Source organism: Miniopterus natalensis, chromosome 1, assembly GCF_054644295.1.
Source record: "Miniopterus natalensis isolate mMinNat1 chromosome 1, mMinNat1.hap1, whole genome shotgun sequence".
Classification (NCBI taxonomy): Eukaryota; Metazoa; Chordata; class Mammalia; order Chiroptera; family Miniopteridae; genus Miniopterus; species Miniopterus natalensis.
In genome coordinates this window covers 134,180,743-134,199,496 of record NC_142081.1, presented here as the reverse complement: position 1 = coordinate 134,199,496, position 18,754 = coordinate 134,180,743, and the positions used below count along the sequence as shown (strand labels likewise).

The window sequence follows — 18,754 nt, the reverse complement described above, 5'->3', positions numbered from 1 at the left end:
CCTCTTCTAGCCAGTAAACTATGCTACCACCAGACAACCAGGTTCTCTAAACTCAGTGATTCCACCGCACGACTCTTGGGGCACGGCACGCAGGTGCAGGTGAGGTTTGTCTTGAACTTTATTTATGCTTTCAGGTTCCCTCTGCTCCCTACAAAGTGTCCTCTCCATGAGGGGCAACTTATTGTAAGACTTGAAACAGGAGACGCTGCCCAGTGCTCCCCACCTGACCTGAGGATGACAGGAGGTGTCAGAATGCCCCTGGGGTGTTGATTTTAAGACCCCACCGTACTCCAACCTGCACCCCCACCCAGATCTCCTGTTCTTACTGGAGCTCAGTGTCACTGTGGTTCATGGTAAACAAGTTTAGGCTGAACAGCCTGTAAGAAACCCCCTCCCCTCGGCCCGAAAGACACGTGTGGTGGGTGGAATTTCAGGTGCTGTGATGGACGAGAGGCGAGCTCTCAACAAGAAACCTGATCTGGGAGCATCAAGCCCTGTGCGCAGCATGTCTGTAATTTTGCTCTGCTCCTGGGTATGGGTGAAATTTCAAAGTCCCTCAGCTCACCCCAGGAAAGGGACCGAGTGTGTTGGTGGGAACACGCTCATTCCCCGCATCATTCCGTAGAGTGGAGCTGAGGCTGCTGAGTGAGGTTTTGGGTGTTTCTTATGGCCTGACACCCATCTGGCCTTGACTCCTACAGGAAGCCATCAAGCCACACCCCTACTTTCTATGTGAGGGCACATCTGGGTGGGAGACTCAGAACATCGTCAATGTTCACTTCCACTTCTTAAAGCCCTGAAACCTCCCCACATCACCCGTTTCCCCACGCTCCTGTGATGCAGTGGGCTGGCTGTTCCCCTCACTCAACAGCGAGGAAACTGGGGCAAAGTCATCTACTGAGTGATTTGTTTCATTTTATACAGTTAATAGAAGCTATGTCAGGGGTTGGAGGTGAGTCATTCCCAGCCCTGTGATATTTTTAGTAGTTCATTTACATTACGTCTATACAGGTAACATCTGGGCTAGAGACTGTCACCCAGGCAGGATCTAACAGACACAATCACTATGAAAGGAAAAGGTTTGGAGTGGAGTGTGCCATTTCTTTGGAGTGGGCAAGCCCTTCATGGGTTCTAAGCCTACACACTGTATTCCTCAGAGACCCCTAGAACTCTGTTTGGTGGAAAAGGCCCAACAGCCCAAGAAAACACAATTTTACTTGATATTTTTATTCACTTAACAGAAACATTCACTTATCAGATATCACTGAAGTGCAATTTACAGAACTTAGAGGCAAATTAACATATGTAAATTCATATTTTAAGATTTTTTTTTTACAAATATTACAAATGTACATCCGTTGGTACAATATTGCCATTCAATCATGCTTTTTATGTACAAACCTTCACTTAAGAATACTATTCATTAAGTTCATTTTGCTTAAAAAATGCTGAAAATTAGCAGAAAGTTAACTGGGCACTGCTGGGAAAATGTTTTTTTTTTCTTTTTTCTTTTTCTTTTTTACTGATGCATACACTGCAGAGTGATAGAAATCTAGTGCCTGTGTGAAAAGAGGCTCTAGAGTCCAGGTCTTTTATCTTTATCTTAGAGGATGTTGGGTCCCTCCAACTTTGATTTTGAAATGCTGAGTTGGGAAGTAAGGTGTTTCTTTCTCCAGGGTTTGAGACTGTCTGCAGTTCCCTGCAGGAGTGGTATTGTCTGGTCTAAATTTCTAGTGATGTGGCCATCAGTGTCCCTTTTGGTGGAAGGTCAGACCAAGTGGACATGTCCAGGAGTCCAGAAAAGAACTCTCATAAATCCCTCTGGACAAGAAGTCACATCGGGCTCCTGCCTAGTCCTGAGCATCCAGCTGGTTCACAGATTAGGGGAGTGGAGCTCAGGGCGGACATATGTCTGAGACTCAAGTCTCAGGGCGTCAGAGGTTTTTGGATAAAAAAGAACAGCCAATAAAAAAAGAAGGATAAGGAAAGGGAAATATGAGAAAGAAAATCAGAGAGGCAGCGTTGGTGAGAGAAAAAGCAGACAGCGGTGATGATGGTCATGTATCTGTCTGGTTTCCCAGAACCACGAGGTGCTGCATTTGTTTTCCAAAACCATCACCCGCCAGCCTGCATCTCTGGTCTCCTTGTGTCTGCTTCCTTACCCCCATCTTTTATCTGATTCAGAATTTGTGGGAGAAGTTTGACAGGAGCCCACAGCGTCCCAGCGTCCCTACAGAGAGCAGCGCTCCAGGCGGCAACGCGTCGGGACCACGGACAGCGGCGAGCGGTCCCCAGCGCCCCACGTTGTCTGTCCCACCCGTCGGCCCCGTCCCCACGCCACCCAATGTCTCAGCACTGTGCCTGGAGAAGCATAAAGTGCCAGCAAGGCCTCAGAGGGGTCTTGTCCCAGCTAAACGCTGCCTGATGGTGTGACAACCCTTCCTGAAACACGGCTTCTAGTTTCACACGCCACCCACGAACTCCACACAGACTCGGAGCTGGGGGTGCGCAGGATGCGGACTCCCCGGATCCTGGATGGGATGACAGGCTCTGTGAACTCTGCTCAGGAGGGCAGTGGGAAAACCAGCACAGGGGCATCTGGTTTGCTGAGTTCAACGAGCCCCCTGCCAGGTGCTCATAGCAGTCAGTGCGAGGGCACAGAAAGTCGGTTCCTAATTCCCCTTTGGTCTCTACTAGAAAGTGATGTTTATTGTATTTTGGGCCAGTTGGACAGATGATTTCATTAGGATGGTTTCTTAAAAAACGGGTGTAGAGGGTTCCCTAAATTAAAAATGTCTACTTAAGTTTTGAATGTCTTTAAAAATTTTTTAAACAAGATATATAAACACATCTTAACATTTATAATCTAAAAATAGGATTTCATCAAAATACTCTAACTCTTCTATTCTGGGCATTGATATAACCATGTATTTACTGTTTATGGCTCTCCAGATGAGGTAAACAGTAAACCAAAGGAAAAAATATTTAACTTTATGATAAGAACAGCTCCCTGTGAAAAGGAAATTATGTGGGAAAAATATGAGCTGTGTTTGCTTGAAAAGTAACACAACTGGATGTATCTGAGAGCCAAGACTCATTGCAAAACCAGTGGTGGCAAGAATGATATATACAAATTCAAAGATAACAACAGAAATTAAAACAAACCAACCAGTTACAGACCTGCAGATCCTTTCTTGGCAAAAACCAAAACCAAAGAAACCCTAAATCCAGTAACGTGCTGTCACAGGTTGTTGGGAAACGAGATGGAGCTGGACAGGCAGAGCTCACGTGACCTTGTGACCATGTCCAGGCTGAGCCCTGTGAAAGGCTTGCAGGTGGTCAGACACTGACATTTTGGCTAAGAACCAGGCAGGAAAGTGTCCATGGCTTATCTCCCCAACAGGAAAGCAACTCGTGCTTTGGAGGCAGATAAGGATGGTGTTGATTTTATTTGGAGTTTAGTATTGGGGCTAAAGAGACATAAACACTGAACAGGGGAAAGTTGAGAACAAAGGACTTGGAACCATCAGGTAGTACAGGATGGTGATTCTGAGGCAAGTTCAGATGGGCAGCGGGGGCGGTCGGGGTAACCTGGACTCCTGGGGAGACCCTGATTTTATGTCTGTCCATCTTCCCTTTGTTTCACTCATCACGTTTTCAGGGTGACTAAAAGTTACACACCACTTGTACCTCTTTTGTCCTTATGGAAACCTCAGGTGGTCAAGGTTAATGTGGGCTCCTCTCCAGACTCGAATTCATCAGATTTTCAATTTAACAGATGCAGGGCCTACCTGGCCTAACGCAGTGTTGGGATGTCCTTTTGGACTTTGAAGCAGAGAATGAAATCCTCAGGCTTCCCCTCCTAGATCTTCTGTCTCTAGGCTGACAACTTGTCCCTCCAGTCACACCAGATGCCTGTAGAGCCCTGAGCCTGTGCTCATGGCAGGTGAGCCTCCTGGCTGGCTCAGCTCTCCTCTCTTGGCTGACCCTTCTGTGCCCACAGCCTGCGAGCGTCTCCCCCTCTGGCTCTTTCTCCATTTCCCGCTCACCAGACAGGCGCCCCTGCGGCAGAATGCCTGCTCTTGGACAGACTTCCTGCCACATCGGAAGCTTCTCTCACTGTAAACCTTCTCTGTAGAGCCCAGTCTCTCCTTCCAGAGAGTCCCTGCTGACCTAGCAGACTAATATGTACGGTGGTGCTAATGGGTACAGTGGTGGTAATATGTGGCTTTCTCCATAAGTAGATGTTTATATTTTAGTGAAGTTTGGGTTGTTTCTGGAGAGCCGGTGCCTTAGAAAAAATGACTTGTGATCAAACAGGTGTGGTTCATGAGTTGGGGTAAGAGAGTGCTGTTCAGGTCCTTGGAATCAGACCATATAGGTGGCCCACTGTGCCGTTGGAAGGTCTGTCCACCCCGCATCTCACCTGTGACGGTCAGGACTGCGGCCGTCAGTGCTGCTCCTCATGATCGAGGGAGTGTTACTTGGAGCAGTTGGTGTAAAGCGCGGGCTCTTTTCCAGGCAGCCACTCAGAAGGCTGGCAAGCTCAGGTTCTGGCCAGACTCCGACCGAGAACCCCCACGCCTGCCACTGCCAGAGATGGGCTCCAGGTATTGGTGGTTGAGAGTCTCAGTCATCAGTCAGCTCTCAAGGTTTTTGATTCTCTAAGCCCTATCCTAATGACACATCAGATGATCAGAAACTAACATAAACTGGCCATTTTATCATGGCTTTTTTACTGAATTAAGATTTTATTTCGATTTTTATAAAAGATTAATGCAAGTCATATTTGCAAAACATTTCCATATCTTTTGAAACTTTATCTTGAAGAAGTTGTCTACTACAGTGCCATGTTCCTTTCTAAAAGAACTTGAGGGATAAATTCCACCTTATAGGAAATCCCAGGAAAAGCTTCTATTTCCATACTAATGTCTCTACTTAATATCCTGTAACAAATATCTACAATTCATTTTGGTTCATTTTTGCCTCATTGGTATGATATCTGTAATTTGTACCAGAATATGTATACCCTGATGTCATGCTCACATTTCCTGGGTTAAGTGGGAGCCTGTGTTTTCAGGACATACCCCCGGGTGGTCAGCTGGGATTCTAACTGGGAGCCCAGACACCAGAGCTGGCTACCACTAAGCTTTGCTACTTAGCACAATGAATTTAGATACGCGGCTTGTAACTGGAGAAATTAGAGACCTGTCAACTAGCGTGAAGGGTGTTAGAAATGAGTTCTCAAGTGATCGCAGTAACAGTTCAAGGTGTATGGACCCACTACAGTATGATAGAGGGGCACCTCACTTGGCCTGACTGGGGGTAAGTTCTCACCCCTCAGTCTTAGGATGGTGCCCAGGGCCTGCGTCCAGCCATGAGCAGGAGGATTCTGTTGTCTGATGCCTGCCCTGAAGGGGACAGAATCCTGCTTCCTGCATTTGTATAGCTCCATTAAGTGAATTTTTCTGTCATGCAAGATATTGATGGGGAACCTAAAGGAAGAGAGAGTTGGTGGGTGCTCAAGCCCAGAGTCAAGGCTGTTTTGGATTGTGTGCTTGTTTTCTAAGAACAATTTAGTCCCTAAGTCAGAATTTGGTCTAAGATGGGGTTTCCTCATTACCTGGTGGGAGGTTGTGGGGTGGTAGCTACCCTTATACCGCTCAGACTTCATTATCTGCCAGAGACACTGACCTGTGATGGACAGAACGGGCGCTGGACAGCCTGCTACACTCAGTCACTGGGAAGGTCAGGGATAGTTCTGTCATGTCTTTTTTCCTTTGCTCTGCAGCAGTGGTCTCATTTCCCTGACCCTGTTTTAGGGGTTCTTCAAGGTCTTGCATCCCAAATGCTTTTCGAAAGGAAACAGAGTAATACACTAAATGAATGATGAAAATGAGAGGGTGTTCTTACTGGCTTCTTTGGGAAGGAGCCCATGGCTTTTCTCTTCACTTGTGGCTTATCTTGAAGTACCCATAACCTTGTGCTAGTGAGAACCCAGTGCAATGCTCGAGAGGCGTGTCTGGGGAGGGGAACATAGGGAATGGTGCCTGAGGTTTACTTCTAACTGGCAATGCCCGGGGACTACCTTTCAAGGCTGCAACTCAGGCCCTCCAGCCTGAAAAGACACATTCCCTCTGACACGCAGAGGAGAGGGAGCCACTGCACTGGTGCCTGCAGGTGTAGCAGGCGCGCGTGGTCCCAGCAACCTGGGAGTCACCGTCTGAGAAGCAGCACGTTCCTAGTTCAAGTCCAGCTGCCCACTCGAACATTGCACACTCGTGTATTTCTGGAACACTGAAGAAAGTGGATGCACAGACCCGATCAGCACAGTCTTGTTGCTCCTCACGCCCGCCCGGCCTCCTCAGGCGTCTCACTCTGTCCCAGAGCCGCAGGCAGCGACTCATAGGGTGAGTAGGAACTGGTCCTGCTCAGGTGGCTTCCTCACCCAGGTGCCCAGACCTGCCTTTTGAAATGCTTTAAACAGCTGCTGCTTCACTGACTGGTAGGTGCGTGCCCCCAGCTTGGCCTCACAGTACATGGACGGCGTGTCTCCGTGGCTCGGTATCCGTGTGCTCAGCTGTGGGACAGGAGTGAGAAAGGACACATGAGCCACGAGCAGAGGCGGAGCCCCCGCCAGGCGGACAGAACAGCTGCACGAGTGTTACAAGCAAACATTAGCTCCTGGCTCCGCCTCCTGTTTTCCCTCTAAAATGGAAAAGCAACGTGATAAAGACCAACAGTGTACTTGAAATTTGCTAAGAGGGTTGATCTTAGATTAAGTCTTCTCACCACACACACACACACAAACAGTAACTGTGTGGAGGTGATAGAAGTGTTAGCTCCATTGTGGTGGTCATTTCACATATATCCGCATCAAAATACCAAGTTGTACACCTTAAATATACAGGGTGGAGCAAACAAGTAGGCTTACAGTGGTTTGTGTGGAAAATAATACAATAATGTATAAATAATAATACAAGAATAACTGTGTTTCGTGTACTCACAACTGTAAACCCACTTTTGCCCACCCTGTATGCAATGTTCATGGCAATTATATCTCAATAAAGCCATTAAAAATAGAAGAATGCCCATTCTCCCTAAATTGACCTATTGATAAAGTAAAATAGCACATAAAACTCCAAAACAAGAATAACTGTATTGGTTACTATCAGGCAATCCTATAATTCCATGGAAAACCCACTTATCAGGGAAACTGCCTCACCAGAAGTGTGAATGACTAAGGAATAAAATGAACATGTAACTTGCCTGCTATTAAAATCACAAACACTGTGTGTATTTTTTCTCTTTGGAGGACAATTAGGGCCTTGGATGGGGGTGGGGATGGTGGTGCCAGGGATGACTGTGGGAACTAAAGCAGCATGGTGCAGGCAGGACCAGGAGGGTTTTGAGTTATATTCTAACCGGCAGGAGGACAATGACACTGGGATGTTCCCTCTGTCCTGAACTGTGACAGGCAAAGCTACGCAGCCAACACAGGCAGGGGCAAAGCAGGGCCTGACTACCCCACACAGTGCGGAGGTCGGGTGAGGCAGGGAGGGCAAGAGGCAGGAGTCTTCCAGTCCCCCTGCAGGGTCGCTGGCGACTAGAGACCAGCCCTCCCACTTGCTGCCACCATCACCTGGAGCCAGTGCAGAAGAAGAGGCCTGTTTGTTTAGCAAGACAAAATCGGTGGTGTGCTCTGACCTTCCAGAGTCTCCACACGGACCCACTGCTGTGTAGGAGGGAAGTGTGCAAAGTGCCCAGAGCAGGAGGGAAAGGGGGTGAGGCTGCAGGGTCAGAGCAGACCAGGCTCCTGCAGGGCCCCGGCTGGCGCCCAGGTCACTGCCAGGCTAAGAGCTGAGAAGTGCAGTTTCCAATGTCCTCTGAGTGGACACTGTTTATTTTAAGCATCATTAAGTCTGTCCTGTTCTTCTACTGGCTGATAAGTCAACATGACACTCGTTTTCCCTGGATAAGAAAGTGGGAAAACCAGCACAGCAGTTTTAATTTATTTCTTTGTGTTTCTGTTTTCCTTTCTTCTGTGTGTTTGTTACAATCGGTTATGCCTTGGAAACACACGGGAATGCACATCACAGTTTAGAACCCGGAACGTTGCCATCACCCTGTTTATAGAGGAGAAAGCAAGCTCAGAACGGGTGTGGTGGAAATGCACAGCCTACCGGGTTGGAGGGAGAGCGTAGTCCCCTCTCACCCTCACCGCTTGCATAATTTGGGGAAATCACCTACCTTTTCTGAGCGTCAGTCTCCTTATATCTAAACTGGGAATAACATCAACTTGAAAAGCCCCCTATGGACTTTCCTATGGTGCCCTGTGCTGGCCACACCAGGTGTCACGAATAAGCCCCTTCCCACCTGACTTCGAGAGCCACCGGCCTGGCCCAGGCTTGGAGAAGTCTGCAGGGAGTTGGGAAAAGAAAACAGCCTGGAACCAGTTTTTGTGCCATGTGTCCCCCTGGCTGCAGGCCCGGGGGCATCTTTCGGCCCCTGGCCTGTGTCGGGGTTGGAGCCCCGGGCTGACGGTGCCCAGCTTCCACACAAAGCAGAGTGTGACTCACCTTCCCGTACAGCCGTGCCCACCGGGCGGACAGCACGTGCTTGCAGAGCCGGGACGAGCCCCCACAGCTCCGTTTCCCGGTGGTGGCGTCCAGGACCTCCAGGTCCGGGCTGCCCACGACCCAGTTCACGCTGAAGTGGGAAGACTTTCCGGGCTGGCGAACCTCGGCGCCGCTCACGCCTGTCAGGAGAGAGGTGGAGGCGGCAGCATCAGCGCTCCGGGCGGCCCCAGGCTGCCTCGGGCCGGGCCCACGGGGGAGGCGCCTGCATCCGTGCAGGATGGCACAGCCATGTGCCACCGTTCTCACCTCTCACCCTTGGCAGGTCATCGCTTCCCTCCAGCTTGACCCTAACGGAGGCCTCGCAGTGACAGTCATCGCTGGAACTCATTTTTGGCTTTTTAAGTTTTAAGATATTATTATTATTATTATTATTATTTATTTAAAATATATCTTTATTGATTTCAGAGAGAGGAAAGGAGAGGGAGAGAGAGAGAGAAACATCAATGATGAGAGAGTCATTGATCAAGCCCACGACCTGGGCATGTGCCCCGACCGGAAATCGAACCCCGATCGCCTGGATCCTAGGTCGACGTTTAACTGCTGAGCCACGCCCGGCCGGGCAGTTTTAAGATATTATTATTGTAAGGCAGTCAAGTGATGAAGAAGCTCGGCCCGTTTGCCCCTTCCTGTTAAGATTTGTTCATGGATTAATGAGCCACGGAGCCACGTGGACGCTGCCTGAGCTCACGTGTTCACTGGGTACCCGCTGCGCGCCCTGCTCTGCTCAGTACCAGATGGGCCCGAGGTTCCGAGTTGGGCCAGGAGATAAAGAAGCGAATGAAGAGAGGATGCCCTGAGAGTGCAGCCTAGTTAATCGGTGGTGTGACCCAGAGATGGCACCAGCATTTGCGAGGCCCCGTGCAAATGAAAACTCAGGGCCCCGTGTTTGATGCTCGTGAGAATTTCAGGACGACAAGCACATAACAGCAAGTGCAGTCCTACGCGTGGTCCCCATGTGACTGCAGGGGTCCCATCCCTGAGGGTGGTCCTGTCTAGAAAGCCGCCTGAATCAGCAGGAAGTCCTCTTTCAGAGCTTCTCCCCTGGTCAGATCGTACACTGATTCGTAATTGGGACGACATGTCACCTTCAGTTGCCACACTTGGTAGCGTCTAACATCAGCTCGGCCCCGGTCCTGTCCACTCCCAGAGGCTCCTCAGGCCCATTCGGAGATGGTGGTGGTGAGATTCCTAGACTGACTTGAGCCCTAGTGGCACCTCACCAGCCTTCCTTGCAATGCCCTGAGGATGCTAAAACATGCTCTATCTGGCACTACTTGGCCCTCCCAGCCGTCCTCTCCCCATGGGCCGTGTGTCCTCTGAGAGTGGGTGCCTGTGGGACAGAGCCGGCTTCTTTAGCGCATTTCATTAAAGCCACCATGTGATGGCTCAGGGGTCACAGCGGAGTTGCACGGTGGTGGAGAAGCCATGGTGTTTGTTGGGAAGGCGGGTCTGAGTGGCCTTCAGGGGGCCTGCAGCAGGCACCCCTTGGGGAAGCGACCCCTGCATCCAGGGACAGCCAGCGTACATGCAGTACCTTTTGTGCAGCTCCAACTGCAAAGCTATGGACCCCAGGATCCTCCTGCTGCCTCCACCATCAAGGGGCTTCTTGGGCAGATCGACACCCACCCTTTGCCCAGGTGTCATCGGAGTTTGCCATCTGCTTCCTGCACAGCCTGGCTCCAGACCAAAATCACCCAGTGATCCTCTCCCAGTGACCTTCTGGTCACAGATGGGCCGTGCTGGGCATCCAGGCTGATTCCATCCATGTCAGCTTCTTTCTTTTCCTTGAAGTGATTCCCCATGGCAGTGCCCCATGCCGAGAGATGGGAAGGGGGACAATCTGGCATGTTGGCAGCAGAGGCTATCCTACTGGACAGCAGGTGGCAGCGGCTAAGGTCAGGGGTGATGGCTACAAAGAGAGGTCAGCGCGGCTCTAGAGTTGCACACATGCCGCCAGGCACGGCCACCTCCAGGACCTGCACCGCCTCTCCTCCCTCCTCCTCCCCCTGTCCCTCTGGTCTCAACAGAAGTCTTTATGACCAGAGGGGGGAAATGTGGGGCTACAGGAATCTAGATACCTTGTTCTAGTCTCAACTTTGCTCCTAATTTTCTCTGGACCTACACCATTCTTTTCCTTACTGTGCCCTTGGACAGCGACAACTTCTTGTTGAAGGTCAAACAGGCCACATAGGAGAACTTGTCACAGTGTCCAGTGCCGTGGTTATTGCTATTTTCCTTTGAAGGTCAACTTTGGTTTGTTTAATGATCTCCACATCATAGATCATAAATGGTCCCAGTTAGCCTGCTGGGACTTACTCAGTTTCGTGATAGTCGGGGAGACCTGCTCACCAAAACGGGCTCAGGGAGTGACTGACCCACAAATAAGGGCCAGAGTTCCTTTCACATATAGCACATTTTGTTTCATTTGCCTGTTTTTCAGTGGATTCCTCTGTTGGAGACGTTATTGTCTGTCTTACACTTTGAGCTTCTAGTTTAAGGATTATCTCTCCTCCCTGTCTTTTGCTTGCATGGAAAAATTCCCCAAACAACCTGGCAGAGCGGCAGTGCCTCCTCCCTGCTCCCCCCGCCCCCAACCCTACTTAGACAGCACCTTGGATGTTTACTAAATATTCCTGCCAGCGGTTCACTTTCTGATAGCCCCGGCATTAGTGACTATCGCTGACTACACCCAAGGAGACCCACTCGGTTGTGCCAGACTCAGCTGACCCGAACATGCAAATATACAAGGATACATAATTATCTCGTAATGTGCCCACCAGTCTAACGATACATTCTCCTCTGTAAGGAAGCTGGAGTTGCTGGACCACGTGCAGCCAGGAGACAGCCTTGCCATCACAGTGACAGCAGGAGATCTTTTGTCATCCACACTCTCACCAGCAGCCACCAAGCTGCCTCTCTCCCAAGGAGGAACAAGGCCGACCTCTCTCTTTCTTTGACTGTCTCCCTGTCTCCCCATCTCCCTTAGCCTCTCTCTTATAAGTTCACTTGTGACGGCATGTAGGGCCCACTGACATAACCCAGAATAATCTCATCTCAAAATCCTTAACTTCATCACATCTGCAAAGACCCTTTTTCCAAATAAAATAATTTACAGGTTGGGTGGCCATTATTCAGCCTTTTACCAGCGTTAGTTTGAATTTTGGAACTGGTCTGTGAACCAGGTGAGGAAACTTTCTGGGGGAGGAGTAATCTGGCCCTGTTGGTGCCTGGTGAAAGACAGGCTGCCAGTCTTCCCTTTAGTGATTTAGTGTTTTGGAAATAACTACTATCTGCTGAAGAGTTTCTCTATCAGAGCAGTCGCTCACGGAGACAATGCTGATAAGAATCTGTGGAACCTGATACAGACTCAGACATGCTGACCTCTGTCCATTTGTACATATGCACGTGGGTTATCCTTCCTTTGTGAGTGTTACAGAGAAGCATTTCATTGGAAAGTATGCCTGTAGGAGAATAAACTGGTGTCCCTGGGCCTTCGACACAAATATCCTGCCAGGTGGGCTAATTCATTAAGATGGTCTGAAGTTTCATTTAAGTGCAAGTGGCTGTGTTAATAGGGTGGATTCTGGAAACAGATCTTGTTCAGATATCACTTTTGTGATTCCTAGCAGTGTGGCCTCTGATAAGGTAATTAACCCACTAACTACTGCGATTACCACCACCACCACCAGTACTTCACTTACCACTGCTGTCACCAAGACCTCCCCTGCTCCCACCATTATTTAAGAGCAATGAGTGTAAACCTGAAATTCAGCCATGAAAATGAGTCTTATCGTTGCTCATGTAGCTCTTAAAAGATGCCTTACCTTGAGAAAATCCTATAGACCTTTTTAAAAGCAGTATGTAAGAGAGACATTACTGAATGTCTTTAAATAGCTAGAGGGTCTACTATATTTCAAATGTAATTCACTTTCCCCAAATTAAATTTACACAAGACATTCAGGGATATAATTTTTACATGAAGTGAGGCAAGTCTGTATTACTGGGCAGCACTGTGTTTAATTTGTGAAATGAGTGAAGCAGCTTCCAAGCGTGCACAGAATCACAGAGGTGCAGGACAGAAGAGACCACTTGAGTTTTATATATGTCCAGACACCTGTGGGATCTCATGGGCACACATGCACACACACAGAGTACACACAAGCATGCGCGCACACACACACTACACACACATGCACACACACCACTCACATCACACACATGCATGCAAACCCATGCACACACAAAACACACCATTCACACCCATGCACAGTGCACCTACACACACATCACACACGTATGCACACATGTACACATGCGCACGCACCCACCCTCCCATCCCTCACTCTACACACGGCCACTTCTGATGGAAGTAAGCTGGTAACACTTCAAAGTGGACTTACAGATGAACAGAACCAACTACTAAGACTGTATTAATGTCCCTTCGTTCATTTTCATTAGCGTGGACACTATTATAATTGACAGTCATTTCATAGCTACTATTTTGTCTTAATAGAGTGTATTCTGGGGAAAGCGTGCGGGATGTGGTGGATTCTGAAGATGGTACGTGAGGAGAACGGGGGGTGAACGTGAGCTCTTCCTGTGGAGATGCTGGTGACAAGGATGCTGGGTTCCTGCCAGCCCCAGGGGAGCACACGGTGTAAGAAAAGACTAGGCCATTACAGGTTTCTCCATCATCTATCAGGGTGGGGAGCTGGTGGCCGAGACAGCTGAAAGCCAGTGCAGGGGCAGAGGGGTGCCAGCTGCCGGCCACACCATCACTGGGTTCTTCGAGGAGGTTCTGGAGAGAGTGGCAGCAACGTCGCCCACATGGGAGGCTGGGGCAGCTACTGTAATGAGAATTTCCACACTGATTTTCAAGGACTTCCTTCCTAGAGTCAACGGGAGCGTGGCCTTATTTGTGATCATAAATGACTGGTTGGTATTCCTCATGGTGTAAGGTGCACAGGCTCACAGGACGTTCTCAAAAATGAGAGCTGCAGGAAATGTGACATTTCCTCCATGGCAGGAAAAAATTGAAGACATCACTTTATAACTTGATAATGACATGGTTCTTGGTTCTTATAATGATTGTCATTATCTCAAAAGATATAGATAAATGGACTTCGGCAAAATAGGATCGGTTTTGCTTCAAATTATATATTTTCCACCACGATGGTATCCAAAATGTAGTAATAAGCCAAGTTTGATAAAGTTTTATAAAAATGTGATGACTTTCATCTCTCTATATTCTGCATTACCCACTTGGGATAATTTCACTTGTGCCCAAATAACACATTTAGTGTTTCCTTCAGCAGAGTCTGCTAGAGTTGAGTCAGCTCTGTTTCTCTCTAATAATGTTCTTGCCTTCATTTTTAAGGGATTCTTTTACTGGGCCTAGATTTTTAGGTTGAGATTAATTTTCAGCTTTTTAAAGATAACAGTTCCTTGTGTTTTTGGTCTTCCAAGCATCAGCTCTCAGTCTGATTCAGCGCCTTTGAAGTTGATCTGTCTTTTATTTTCTGACTGCTTTTTAGATTTTCTTTTTGTCGTTTTTGTTTTCATTTTTTAAAGTAATTTTACTGCTGAGGGGAGGATTTAAAAAAAATTCTTCTTGGGGTATATAATGTGCTTCTTAAATCTGCAGCTCAATGCTCCGTCTGTACTGGAAAGTTCTCAGTTGTTACTTTGTCTTTAAATATCACTCTCACTCCATTTTTTTCTCTCTTCTCCTGGAATTCTTGTTACATATATATTAGATTTTCTCACTCTGTCTCTTACTTTCCCCCCCCCCCCCCTTCTTTTTGTATTTTCCCTCCGGGATGGTTAATTTTATATGTCAACTTGGCTGGGCTAAGGTGCCCAGATCCTTGGTCAAACACCAGCTAGACATTGCTGTGAGAGTATTTTTAGCCCTGGCTGACATTTAAATCAGCAGACTTTGAGTAAAGCAGATTACCCTCCATTACAAAACTGGGCCTCCTGGAAGGAGTCGACGGCCCGAGGAGCCAAGACTGAGGCCTTTGAAGAGGTGGGAATTCTGCCTACAGACGGCCTTTGCCCTTGACTGAAACATCAACTCTAGCTGGAGTTTCCAGCCTTGCAGCTTGCCCTGCAGATTTCAGACTTGCCCCCCCCCCCGAATCATTTGAGCCAATTACTTAGAATAAATCTCTTTTTAGTAGAAAAATGAGCATCTCCCATTGGTTCCGTTCTTTGGAGAACCCTGACAATACATCCGCGCTCTGTCTCTGTGCTGCTCTCTCAGTGTCTTCTTCAAAATGATGCTCCAATTTACTGATTTCCTCCTCAGCTGTGCTTAATTTTTAATTAAACCTACCCTCTGTCACACACATTGTTTTATTTTCTTTATTTCTGAAATACCCATGTGCCCCCCCCCCTTTTGGCATCCATCTCTCTCCCCCCGCATCTTCCATCGTGTTTATTAAATCCCTCTTACCCTGCTGAGCAGGGTTCTGTGAAAGTCTGTGTTCATGAACCCGCTCTCTGGAGCTGTGGGTCTGTCTCCATCACCTGGTGTTTGCTGGGTTTTGTTAAAGTGATCTTATCGCCTCCCACGCCTGCTTGTTTTTGTTGTATTTGCAAGGTTTCTGTGGGCTTATTTTGCTCTAACTCTCAGTAGGATCATCTTAATCTAAAATTCAAGAATAGAGGTGATTTTTAAGCTGTCCTGTGAGTCCCCGAGGGTCTGCTCGGGTAGGGTTCAGACTGACTGATTTACTCCACTACCTGCAGCTGCAACCCCACCTGTTTTCTGAGCCCCTGAAGCTCCTCTTCTGGTTCTGCCCTCCATCCCCATCTCTTTTTGTCCCTCCCAGATATTCCTTCTCTCGTCCTCCAGGACTTTGCTCAGATGTCACTCTCGCAGATCTTTTCCGACCCTCTGATTAGAGTGAGGGTCACTTTTTAATCTCTTCTTTGCATTATTTTTCTATAAAGCATTTATAGTTTGTTTGTCTTCCCCACTGGGATGTAATCACCCCGGGGTATTGATTTTTACCATCTTGTTCCCTGCTCTATTCTCAGGGCAGAATTGTTGCTGGCACATTGTAAGGGTCAATACATATTTGCTGAATGATTAAATGAGTGCCTGGCTTATGTTGACCAACTTCTTAATGTTTGGATAAATGAAATGTATTGACAACAAAAGTATTTTCCTTAAATGGGAAAATTCTCAAGAGCAATGCAATTAAGTTGGATGTTTAGTTCTTTTGTGAAACAATTCCTTGAACTCATGGTGGAAATTAAATTAAACTTAACTAATATACAAATACTTTAAAAAGAACTCCCCAGAAAACGGAAACAAGGGTTTTCTATTTTTTTTTTTTTTTTTGCTTAGGGAGATCAGTGCTAATCTATGGAAATGTCCTTAAATAGCTCTTTGTTGAATCTAATTTTTTGATCTTCATGAAAAGATATTAGGATTGTTTTTCAATTTTTCTAGCAAGATATATAATATCCTCCCCCCCCTCATCCTGCCAAATTCCTTCAAGGGCACAAGAGGCTAAATGTCTACCTTTAGTGACTATAGATAGGACAAAAGAGCCTGTCAGATATTTTTTTGAAGCTCTTAAACATTTATGAAAAACTTGTAGGCTATTCCATAATATTTCTGTGTTTGTTTTAATATGATACAATATGATAATATTGCAAATTGCTTACTATCTGCATAAAAGAAAATGTTTGCTTCTACCCGCTGGGTTATTTTGCAAGATACTATTAATGATCATCACTTTCAGAAATTTCTCCTGAATTAAAGAGGCTTGAGATCCCATATCAGATTCTACAGCTTAGTGTGATAATATTTTAGAAATTCAAACTCACACAAAAATGTGGATATAAACGGCAACAGGTCTCCACTGCACCCACTACTGTTCCCTAAAGGGGAGGGTCTGGAATGCAACAGGGAGGTGGTATCGGGCAGGATTTACGGGCTACTGTTGGCAGATGTTTCAATAAGTAGCAAACTTCTCTCCAATTAATTCAGTTGCTTATGAAACATGAAATCTGAAAAGTCTTCTGATACGGAGGTTGAAGGGGCAGACAGAACACCCCCTCGGCCTGGTAGATCAAGATCCAGAGTCAGTTTTCACTTCACTTTACGTTTTTCTACAGAGGTGAGTATTCAAAGCACAGATTTTTTAAAAAATCATTCTCCCATTTCCCATCTTTTTTAATACACAGAGAAAGACCAAAGCAAACCTTCAGGGTAGCTCTTTCCCTGAAGGATTCTTCACCTGAAAGATTCAGGGTGCCCGGCAGCCGTGATGAGGGCTTGCTTTCCCTCAGGCTTTGCCCGTAGGTTTGGGCTGGTCTCTGCAGGGTGGGGCAAACGTAAGTTTATAGTTGTGAGTATGCAGACCACAGTGTATTCTTGTATTATTTCTATACCAACAACTGTAAACCTACTTTTGCCTCACCCTGTATATTGTCGGAGTGAGTGGGGAGGTATCATTTCCTGAACACTTGTTTAGTGTAAAGTGCTTTTCATGAATTATTTCTGTTGGTCCTCACTACCACCCCATGGGGCACTATTATTGCCCTGAACTTATAATTTAGAACAATTTTATAACCTTGGGAATACATCTTAGGCTCAACTCTTAACCATACACTAAAAACAGGTCTTCTATCTTCCTATTTGCTGCTTCAGATAATCTGGTCTGAGACGTAAACCAGCCAGTTGCTCGGGTCCACACAGCCCAGCCAGCCCCGCCAGCCCCACTCTCTGCCTGGAGCAGCTCTGCTTGGTTTTGCAGATTGGTGCCAGCGGCCCCTTCAGAGAGAGCCCCTGCTGCAGCCAGGGAGCTGCCTCAGAGGCGTGGTGTTTTCCTGCAGGGCCCAGGTGAGGCTTCCACACGCTCCAGTCAGTGCCTGGGACCTCCCTGCCCTGCATGCGGAAGGCCAGCAGTCACGGTAGAGGCTCTACCCTCCCAAACCTCTCCTTCCTCCTGACCGTAGAACTTGACCACTTCCAAGGCCATGTGCCTCCTGATCCCCACAACCCACTGTGTTAGGAGGCCTGGGTGGCCATGCCTGTTTCCCGGTGGGGGCGCTGAAGCTTCAATGACACAGTGGTGTGGGGAGCTGGGAGTAGAATTGTCCTTCTGGCCCAGCTTGCTGGCTTTCTCTGCTGCCTCTGAAATGTGCTTCCCCAGCGCGTGCGAGCATTGGGTGGGTGAGGAGAACACAGGGGCCCCTGAGTCCAGCAGCCGGCCCAGGGCAGCCAGCCCCCCCCCTTCTCAGCCTCGCACCCACAGGCCCTCCATCAGAAAGGCTTCTGCTGATGGGTAAGGTGCTGTCCTGTTGGACACATGCGTGATTATTCGTTTTTTCTTCCACTGTGCACTGTGCACACTGGAGCTGAAGTGAAAACAGGGTGCACTGATATGCCGGTGCATCCTGTTGTACATTCTCTGAAATGTGGCCCTTCTTACATCCAGACCTTCCTTCTTTTTACAGTTTTGGATTGCTGTGATTTTGCTTGCTATGTCTTAAATATCCATTAGCCAAAATGGATAAGATATGCCCAGCGTGGCGCCTTTGGGGCCTGCCTGTGCCAGCCTGCTGGGTGTGTGTCCTTGGGGATGAGCTCTCTTACCGCTGAGGAGGGGCCGGTTGTGCCGGTATGAGGCGGGCAGCTGGCCGATGTCCTCGGTCCTGCGGCTCATTACCCGGCAGAGGTGGCCGGTGTGGTGCAGGCTGCCCACGACGATGCTGTGCAGGTACACGGGCTCGATGAAGTGGCAGAGGAGGGAGCCCTGCAGCCCCAGCACGTTCCACCTGGAGGGAGAGGGAGGGTCAGTGCACCTGCCCACCTGGGTGAGGAAGCAAGGGGGCCGCCTCACAGGTGCCTTGCAGGTGCCCCCCAGGCAGGCTCCAGCTGGGCCTGCCGTGCAAGGTACCTCTTCCTTTCTTCCCTCTGCTCTGCTCCCGAGGTGTCCCTGTCCCCACCATGCGGACTGGTGGGAGCCATCAGCTTTGGCCTCATGCAGCTGCTGATCTGAGCTTCCTAACTGCTGGGGACAGGGTTTGACGTGGCTCCGCATTTTCATACACACAGCCTCCATTTCTGGAAACGGATTGCTAGATGAACTGGA

The 18,754-nt window shown here is 48.2% G+C and overlaps 1 protein-coding gene across 1 annotated transcript in view; it reads right to left on the bottom strand.

Moving 5' to 3' along the window:
• Positions 1–6,323: 6,323 nt before the first annotated feature.
• Positions 6,324–18,754, bottom strand: part of ADARB2 (adenosine deaminase RNA specific B2 (inactive)) — a 124,510-nt gene continuing 112,079 nt past the window's right edge. The window contains exons 7-9 of the mRNA XM_087823846.1: positions 18,256–18,437; positions 8,580–8,758; positions 6,324–6,580 (exon numbers count right to left, since the gene is read on the bottom strand). Coding sequence (XP_087679972.1) covers positions 6,404–6,580; positions 8,580–8,758; positions 18,256–18,437 — 538 coding nt within the window. The 3' untranslated portion in view covers positions 6,324–6,403. The remainder of the gene's footprint in view (positions 6,581–8,579; positions 8,759–18,255; positions 18,438–18,754) is intronic.